Source organism: Corticium candelabrum, chromosome 6 (assembly GCF_963422355.1).
Source record: "Corticium candelabrum chromosome 6, ooCorCand1.1, whole genome shotgun sequence".
Classification (NCBI taxonomy): Eukaryota; Metazoa; Porifera; class Homoscleromorpha; order Homosclerophorida; family Plakinidae; genus Corticium; species Corticium candelabrum.
In genome coordinates this window covers 7,081,066-7,090,117 of record NC_085090.1, presented here as the reverse complement: position 1 = coordinate 7,090,117, position 9,052 = coordinate 7,081,066, and the positions used below count along the sequence as shown (strand labels likewise).

Sequence of the window (9,052 nt, the reverse complement as noted above, 5' to 3'; positions counted from 1 at the left end):
CAGTCTTCCTTCCCGCAACTATGAACGGAGACTTCATGGTATGCACAGTCTTTTGATGCAAACAGTTGAAAAAGTAGCCGTGTCGTCCTGCGTTGTAGATCCGTTTTAAGGCCATCCGAGGCCCGAGTTTTCGATCCGATATCGCCATCGATGCGATCCGATTCGGAGACGAATGTTGCAATCGTAAGACGACCCGCATACTTCACAGCGTCGTCAAATAATCTTGTCTGCCTAGGCACGTACCCGTGCGGAGCGTGGAATACCGGCTTCGATGACAACACATTCGGAGCTTTTAAAAACGTTCGTCAAGGAATCGAATGGACTCTACGTTCCGGAAGAACGCCCAGTTCCAACACAGGACCCAGTGACGACGTATCCGGAGGAGGTAGGCACCATTGTCGATCTCATTTTGTTTCATTCAAGTCAAAGTCAATTTTTTCAGGCTACTACGCGTACATTGAGACAAGTTTCCTGGTGTCTACTGGTCTGAACGCTTGGTTGGTTTCCCCGCGCTTCCAGCCGTCGTCTAGCCCTTGCAAATGTCACATCGAGTTTTACTACCACATGTATGGTACAACCATTAGAAACCTGACCGTATATGTGCGCGAAGAGGCAACGCAGTGGCGCAGGTCCCAAGTATGGACGATGGCGGGTAGCCAAGGCAACCAATGGAAGAAGGGCATGGCCTGCATCAACGCCACCAGCAACTACGACGTCAGCAATTTGTTCTGACTGTTTCTATGTATACGTTTGTCTGTTTGCGTCAATGTGTCTGTCTGTGCCTTTAGGTCGTGTTTGAAGCCTTCAGTGGGACAAGCTGGACTAGTGACATCGCTCTCGACAACATCACGTTTGTCAACTGCGAATGCGTCGGTAACTAATTTCATAGTTTACATTTATGAATCGCATATCCTCAACTCTTTTGCTTTACTCTAGTTCAACCGGGACTCCCAAAGGGTACTCTTATTTTAATCTATAAGAAACTTTGTACATTGTATTTCTAGGCGGTGTGTATTACAGTGGTGTACCAATCTCCTTGTAACTTTGGTGAGACCGATGACGTCAAAGGCACATTCTGCGGTCTAACCCAACCTGACGGAGCAAAAGTTCTTTGGCAACTAAAGAACGGCCGCACACTTACCCCTAACACCGGGCCGTCTTCCGGACAGGGAGGAACAGGTACTCAATGTGGAAGTGATAACAAAACTATTGCTTATTCTACACGATTTTCAGGCTGGTATGCACACGTTATCAGCGACGGCAACAAGGGAAATGCGGAGTTGATTACTCCATGGTTGACTTACAACGAGACGAAGAACTGCATGATGTACATCGCTTGGAACTTGAATGGAGTCGACGTAGACAACATTACGTTTACATTCGAAAGACTCTTCGTAACACCAGTTGGTTACCAAATAAAGACGGTGCGAACATTCACGAGAAGAAACAACAGAGGCGACGTTTGGATACGAACGACTTTCACAGTGAGAACCATCCTGGGAGGCCAGAAATACGTCCCGTTTCGGGTCCGCATTGGCGGTGGAGTCAATGGTAAACCGTATGGTGACCTCGCCATCGACACTATTACGTTTGGTGCTTGTCCTGGTTCAGGTCAGATTTGCAATTTGTAGTTTGTCAAAACTCGTCTTTATTGTTACCATCCTATAGCTGCTTTCTGTAGCAACAATCAGTTCCAATGCACATCTTCAACCGGGAACGTTAGGTGCATAAGCGACCTTCAAGTATGCAATGGATTTAGAAATTGTGGAACGGACAACGACGAAGGTAACTGCCCGTCATCTTGCGACTTCGAGAAAGGCTTATGCACTTGGCGAAATGAGAAGAGTGACACGTTTGAGTGGACAAGAAGAAGCGGACGGACACCGTCAAGCTCAACCGGACCCTCAAGCGACCACACATTCAAGAATTCATCAGGTCTGCACACCTACCATACATATTACCAAATTCGGCATTAAATCAGTTGCCCAAATCGCATATGTTCCCTTGCTGTCAAGTCCATTGGTATCAGCGATCTAAATTTGATGCTTGATTTTATCTAGGCAACTACATGTACATAGAGACCAGCTTTCCGCGCAGTGTCCAAGACTTTGCTGAACTCGTCACTCCAATGTTTGGAAGGACGGGAGATGCGTGTTTTCTGACATTCTGGTATCACATGTACGGCTCCAGCACCGGAACGTTAAAAGTTCTCAAGAAAACACAACTCGGATATCTTTCCCTCTGGAGTATCAGTGGAGATCAAGGCAATAAGTGGACGCAAGCTACAGTCAAAATAGGGAAAGTTCTTCGCACAGAGATCGTCATCCGAGGAATTGCGGGAACTTCCTTCAGGGGTGATGTTGCTATTGACGACATTGTTTTCTCCAACTGCAGAGCGAGTGAGTATTCTACTTATCTTGTTTAATAAAGTCAATTGTGTTTACAAGTTACATGTCAGTTCGATGTTTTCTTTAATCCGGTTGACTAATTTTCTTTTGGCCTCTTGCTTAGTCACAATTCTGTCCCGTATTCAGTCTGTACCGGTGTCATTAAGAAGCACTTAGTGAAAATCGAAAATCTCACTTTCTTTCTGATGAATAGTTGGAGATGGGAGTGCTTGCTCTCATACTCCTTTGTCGGGATAGAGATGCAATTGGCTGTATTTTGGAAGATGAACTTATTAGCCCTAGCCCTCATCAAAATGCTTGCACGCAGATATCGTCATGTCTTCGGACATTAGCTCAGTATCTTAGAATCCCTATTCTCACAGGAATATCTTATTCCATTAAGAAACTGAGCATCCCTGTTCTCAGACTTCTGATGGTATGGATATTGGAATGGCCATTGTTAAGAGTGACCAAAGTTTTTGACACCGGTAATGCAATGCTCGCCCATCGGATGTACAGTAAGAGCACACACACACACACACACACACACACACACACACACACACACACACACACACACACACACACACACACACACACACACACACACACCACACACCACACACCACACACACACACCACACACACACACACACACACACACACACACACACACACACACACACACACACACACACACACACACGGAAACGCACATTCACACGCAACACACACGGAAACGCACATTCACACACAACACACACGCACTTGTTATTGTTCGCCCATTATTTACAGTCTGTTTGTTATTTAATCATTGGTCCTTTGCCGCGCGGCGTGGCTATACCTATTACAACAATGCACTCATACGTTTGATTTTGCTTGACTAAGATTTAGTAAGCATGTGCGACGCTTTTTACGAGAATCTAATAAATGTTGACGGTGTGTTCGATACAGGTGGTACACTGCCGTGTAGTTCCTCACAATGGACATGCGAGGACGGTTCGTGCATCGATCATTCTCAATACTGTGACGGCCGTTGGGATTGTCCCGATCATTCCGATGAAACGGGCTGCGGAACGGTGCAAGGAAGCTGCGACTTCGAAACTGGATGGTGTGGCATGTCGAACTTAACAACGAACGACCGCAACTTCACAAGATACTACGGCCAGACAACAACAGTCGGCTCTGGTCCGGCTCATGACGCCACTCAAAATCTAACAGGTAAGAATTCCATAAACAAAACGTTAATAGAAAACTGAAGATGTGTTTTACAGGTTACTATATCTACCTCGAAGCCAGTGCTTTGGCTACAGGAGCCAATGCCAGCATTCAAACGGTTGAATTGCCGATCACTACTATTCCCCGAAACGACTGCTACGTAACGTTTTGGGTGCACATGAATGGAGCCGACATCGGCGTACTCAGAGTGAATCAGGTGTTTACAGACGTTACCAGGCCATTGATCACGTGGACAAACCTCAAGGGCGACATGGGAGATCTGTGGCTTTTTCAACGAGCTGGTCCGTTGGACATGACTTCAGGCAATTACAGAATTGTATTTATGGCGACGCACGGATCAGGATTTAACGGAGATATATCAATCGATACCATCACATTCACTCCCGGTTGCCATGACAGTGAGAGTTGGTATCAACCAAAGTTGATCTGGTGTCTAACTGCTGGTCTATTTAGGTGGACCTTGCACGGCATCTCAGTTCGCGTGCGGAAACGGTCACTGCGTCTACAACTCGTGGGTTTGCGATGGTATAGACGACTGCGGCGACTACTCAGACGAGGCAAATTGCGGTAATAAACTTGTGACAATTTTTGCGTTTCGCGTTTTGGTAAACGATCGTAACTAACGTTTCAGCTCCCACCGGTACCCCGCCAGTGACTGCTGCACCACCCACGGTACCAGGAACATTTCCAGGTAGGAAATTGTCGTGTGTGTGTGTGTGTGTGTGTGTGTGTGTGTGTGCGCGCGCGCGCGTGTGTGTGTGTGTTTGTGTGTGTGTGTATGTGTGTGTGTGTGTGAGTTTGTGTGTGTGTGTGTGTGTGTGTGTGTGTGTGTGTGTGTGTGTGTGTGTGTGTGTGTGTGTGTGTGTGTGTGTGTGTGTGTGTGTGTGTGTGTGTAATCTTATCTAAACGATTGGTCTTAGATGGGACGTGCGACTTTGAAACGGGATTTTGCAATTGGAAGAATCCAACAGAGTCTCAGACTCCCAACGCGGATTGGATTCTCGGATCTGGTTATAACGGTGGCGGTTCTTTTTTCTTTCGTACGGGACCGAACTATGATCACACAACCATGCTCGCTCGTAAGTTAATTGACTTCGTTTGATAACGTCGTGTGTTGACGATTCTTGACTATTTGGTGTTTTAGCTCCCGCTCCGTGCTCCTCAATCGATTTTGAAACAGATTTTGGTATCTTTGATCAAGATACGACAGACGATTTCAACTGGGATCGACAGAATGGTCGCACACCGTCTAGCGGAACTGGGCCTAGCAGTGACTGCTCGGGTACACCCACTGGTGAGCTAGCAAATCATATAAAATCTCTGCCTCTCAGGAATGAGGGATATTGTAGGATACTACGCTTACATTGAAACGAGTTTTCCAAGAAGCAGAAACGACGTGGCCAGGCTTATCTCGAAGCCGCTCAAAGACGTCGGAGGCTGCAACATGACGCTTTGCTATCACATGTACGGAACCGACATTGCCGACCTGATCATCTACGTGCAGGACGGATCGGGAGCGAGAACGCAAGTGTGGAACAAGACGGGCAACAAGAGAGATCAATGGTTGAACGACACCGTCGACCCCGGAAGCGTCAACGGAACTTTCAAGGTAAACCGTTTTGTTCATTTTCGCTTTCTAGTTTGTTTAGTATCGAGTCTCGGAATGTCTTTTGTTGCAGTTCGTGATCGAAGGCATTCGCGGTCCTAGCTTCAGAGGCGACATTGCAATTGATGACGTAATTTTTTCAAGCGGTTGCGACTGCGCAGGTTCGGACACACTCATTTTAATTGCAGGCGCGGATCGAGATTTTTGTAGGTGGGGTGCCCAAAACATTCCGCCTAGCCACGCCCATTTCAAACATTTGAGAGAGGCGAGCCGAGCCAAGCATTGAAACTCGGTTGTCAACAAGATTAATCGCTTTGCATGTGATTCTAAACAGCCTCGCAGATGTGATTATCAGTGGCATTGCTAGGCCTTTCGAGCTTAGCTGAGTGTACGCTAAGCATTAATCACGGAAGGCTGAAAGGCTGGCTGGTTAAGGGGCACACCCCACAGATCCGCGCCTGGAATTGCCCCAGAACTCTGTACAATCTGTTTCGTTTCGTTAGGAACGTATGCTTACTTCCAAGCCACCGGAGCTCAAACCGGAACGGTGGCGTCCCTGCAGAGTCCGACATACCAACTTTCCAGCCATTTGTGCCAGATCAATTTCTTTTACAGCCTGATCGGTGTCAACATCGGAAGTCTGTGGCTTAATATGAGCAGCTCGAGTGGCACTCAGACTCTAGTCAAATACAATCTGCCCCGCACTGATCAATGGTATGAGAGCACTCAGTACGTCGGCAGTCAAACCAACTTTCAACTGACATTCACGTACGTCCATACCAGAGGAATATACGGGAACGCGGCTCTGGATGACATTAGGTTCATAAATTGTAATCCCAGAGCAAAACCAAACTCGTGTGCGATAGGAGGAAGCCGCTGGCCGTGTGCATACAGCGGAGAGTGCATCCAGTTGGATCATTTGTGCGACAGTGTGAAGGACTGCGTCGACGGCTCGGACGAGTCATTGTCTATGTGCTCGAATCTGCCCGGACATTGCGATTTCACCAACGGTCTGTGCGGATTCAAACAAGGCTCAAACGACGACTTCGATTGGCTTCGTCAATCAGGCGAAACGCTGTCGTTCGGCACGGGTCCGACTTTCGATCACACAACTGGGACATCGTCAGGTCAGTCTGTTCCACCAATTGACCGCTTTCCAGCCCGAATACCTTGGTACTAACCATACTTAGTTGTAAATACGCCCTTGCTTGCCGCGTGGCAACTTTCCTACTTTCTGGAGTGCTCTTCGAATTCTATAGTGACGACCACATGTGTGTTTGAGCTATTTTGTTAATCACTACCGTTCTCCGAGATCTGCTATTCTAACACACTCAAATGGGCTCCCGTGACTGTATAGGTTTCAAGCCTTGCTACACTTCCAATAGAATGATAGCTAATTTTAACCTCAGGAATGTCAAGCGAATTGGTCGTTACAGAGTCGCTTCTAGGCAAAACTTTATAGCGCGCGCTCAGTATATGCCATACACGGTTATATACAGAAATTTCAGATTGGTAGAGAATATTTGAAAACGTTACGGCAACGCCCACTCTTCTTATTGATATTTTTTGGTCTATCACCATGTCTTCCAATATCAGACAAGACTTAGAAATCGTCTGAATCGAGGATCCCGATCGAAATAGCCAATTGCAATGGCAGTTGTTGATGTGTTTGCTAGTAAAGCCGGAAAACTGAAATTGTAAACAGACGTTACATGTAGTCTAGCTGAGCACGTTAGTAGGACTATTGAAGCAGCGTGCACTCATCTTTTTCTGACTCTAGCATGCCATGTATTGCAATATTATTGCTACCGACGTTCCTAGTAACGTAGATGTAGTTTAAATCTCGGGACGACAGAATTCCCTAGCAGAAGAATGCTCGCATGTATATAATAACCTTGCCATATATGATTATTACCAAATCGCGGTGCTCGTGCAGCATACCGCTTCGACAATTGGAAATCGGTCAATTCGCCTCGCTTGGCATCTTAGTAGGAATTGTCTTTTCAGGCTATTATATCTATATCGAGACTTCTAGTCCGCGCGTCGCATTCGACTTCGCCGATCTTTTCAGTCCGCTCATGTCGCCGCCGTCACGACCCTCCGGATCAGCGCTGTCGTGCTCGGTTCGCTTCTGCTATCACATGTACGGACAAACGGTCGGCACCCTCTCGGTCTACTTCCAAAATTCAGACGGAATGCAACCGATATGGCATTTACACGGCAATCAAGGTGATCGCTGGTTGTGCGATCAGGTCCCTCTAGATCAATATATTCAAAACATCAACTACAAGGTAAACAAACAAATATGTGAGCCCGAACATATTTTGGCCAGAACCCTATATGTATAGATCATGTGGCGAGGAGTGACGGGTAACTACTCGTTCCCGTGGACGTCTGACATCGCATTAGACGACATCACGTTCAGTCTCGGCTGTGGCGGCATCGCTCCGACTCAACCGCCGCCTCCTTGCTATGGAGAAAATCTCGACTGCACGTTCCAGTCGGGCTTTTGTGATTGGGTCGATGATCTCAATGCCAAGCGGGTGTGGACACGACACCGTGGCAGTACTGGTAGCTTGAACACGGGTCCGCGTGTTGACCACACTTTTGGCAATTCGTCGGGTAAAATGCATGTTTCCACTCCTACTTTCTCAATATAATAGTCTATTTCTTAAGGTTGGTATATCTACTTTGAAACTTCCCTTCCGGTGACTGCCAATGAAAATGCGATTCTCACCGTGCACGACCGTTGTGGAGGAGGATGGATTACGTACGATCCCAACAGAAATTGCTATCTTTCATTTGCCTATCACATGTTTGGACAAACGATAAACACACTTACAGTATATGTACAGCCCAAAGGCGGCAACACCAGCATAGCGTGGACCAGGACAGGCGAGCAGGGAGTTTCATGGCTTACAGATACGATCCTTCTCGAATCTTACCTTCAAGATGCGACTCAATTCAAAGTGTGGTTCGAGGCGACCAGCGGCACCAGCTATACCGGAGACATTTCGTTAGACGACCTGATGCTTGGTGGTCCATGTGGTAAGTTGGCATATCCGACAGTATTATTATGTAAGATCATTTCTTTACCACGGTACGTATACCATTCCAGTTTCTGTCACACCGCCTGTAATTTCTACAACACCACCTTTCATCTCGACTCCCACTCCGACCTTCTGTCCAACCTACCCGCCAGGTCCACACCTCATGGACTGCAACTTCGACGCCGACGACCTGTGCTTTTGGGAGCGTGTTTCCAACCTCGATACGATTTTTGAGCTGCGCAGCGGTGCGACGCCCAGCTTTAGCACAGGACCGAGCAATGATCATACTCTAGGAAACTCTCAAGGTAACCGTTCTCGATGTTTCCTCTTGATCGTTGCATTATTCTTGTTTATTCCTGTAGGTAAATACATCTATATTGAAACATCAGTTCCTATTACGACCGGCGATCGTGCTCAAATAAGATCGAGAGTTATCGACGCGTCGTGCACGACATGTAAACTCAACTTCTGGTATCACATGTATGGTGCGACCATCGGGAGACTAACCGTTTACATGCAACCGACTTCCGGTACGAGGCAGCAGGTGTGGACTAAAGGACGCAATCAAGGAAATCAGTGGCTCCAAGCAAATGTTGACATTGTCTGTAACAGTCCGCATCAGATAATCTTCGAGGCAGTTGCTGGAACGAGCTTTACGGGAGACATCGCAATCGACGATATAACACTCCGAAACTGTCCTCCCGTACCCACTCCAACGCCTCCTCCTCCATGCAATCCGAGTAATTTGAGTTTAAGGTAAACGAGAGAAA

At 47.1% G+C, this 9,052-nt stretch overlaps 1 protein-coding gene across 1 annotated transcript in view; it reads left to right on the top strand.

Moving 5' to 3' along the window:
• Positions 1-9,052, top strand: part of LOC134180893 (MAM and LDL-receptor class A domain-containing protein 2-like) — a 28,340-nt gene that overhangs the window by 1,192 nt on the left and 18,096 nt on the right. Inside the window, exons 4-27 of the mRNA XM_062648078.1 lie at positions 1-38; positions 99-183; positions 236-385; positions 443-714; positions 789-873; positions 937-957; positions 1,021-1,179; positions 1,234-1,611; positions 1,669-1,935; positions 2,061-2,399; positions 3,342-3,608; positions 3,662-4,024; positions 4,080-4,193; positions 4,258-4,317; positions 4,547-4,705; positions 4,771-4,920; positions 4,976-5,235; positions 5,306-5,393; positions 5,736-6,359; positions 7,240-7,523; positions 7,581-7,854; positions 7,909-8,280; positions 8,351-8,587; positions 8,645-9,022. The exon at positions 1-38 is cut by the window's left edge and continues 240 nt beyond it. Of these exons, the coding sequence (XP_062504062.1) occupies positions 1-38; positions 99-183; positions 236-385; positions 443-714; positions 789-873; positions 937-957; positions 1,021-1,179; positions 1,234-1,611; positions 1,669-1,935; positions 2,061-2,399; positions 3,342-3,608; positions 3,662-4,024; positions 4,080-4,193; positions 4,258-4,317; positions 4,547-4,705; positions 4,771-4,920; positions 4,976-5,235; positions 5,306-5,393; positions 5,736-6,359; positions 7,240-7,523; positions 7,581-7,854; positions 7,909-8,280; positions 8,351-8,587; positions 8,645-9,022 (5,424 nt within the window). The remainder of the gene's footprint in view (positions 39-98; positions 184-235; positions 386-442; positions 715-788; positions 874-936; positions 958-1,020; positions 1,180-1,233; positions 1,612-1,668; positions 1,936-2,060; positions 2,400-3,341; positions 3,609-3,661; positions 4,025-4,079; positions 4,194-4,257; positions 4,318-4,546; positions 4,706-4,770; positions 4,921-4,975; positions 5,236-5,305; positions 5,394-5,735; positions 6,360-7,239; positions 7,524-7,580; positions 7,855-7,908; positions 8,281-8,350; positions 8,588-8,644; positions 9,023-9,052) is intronic.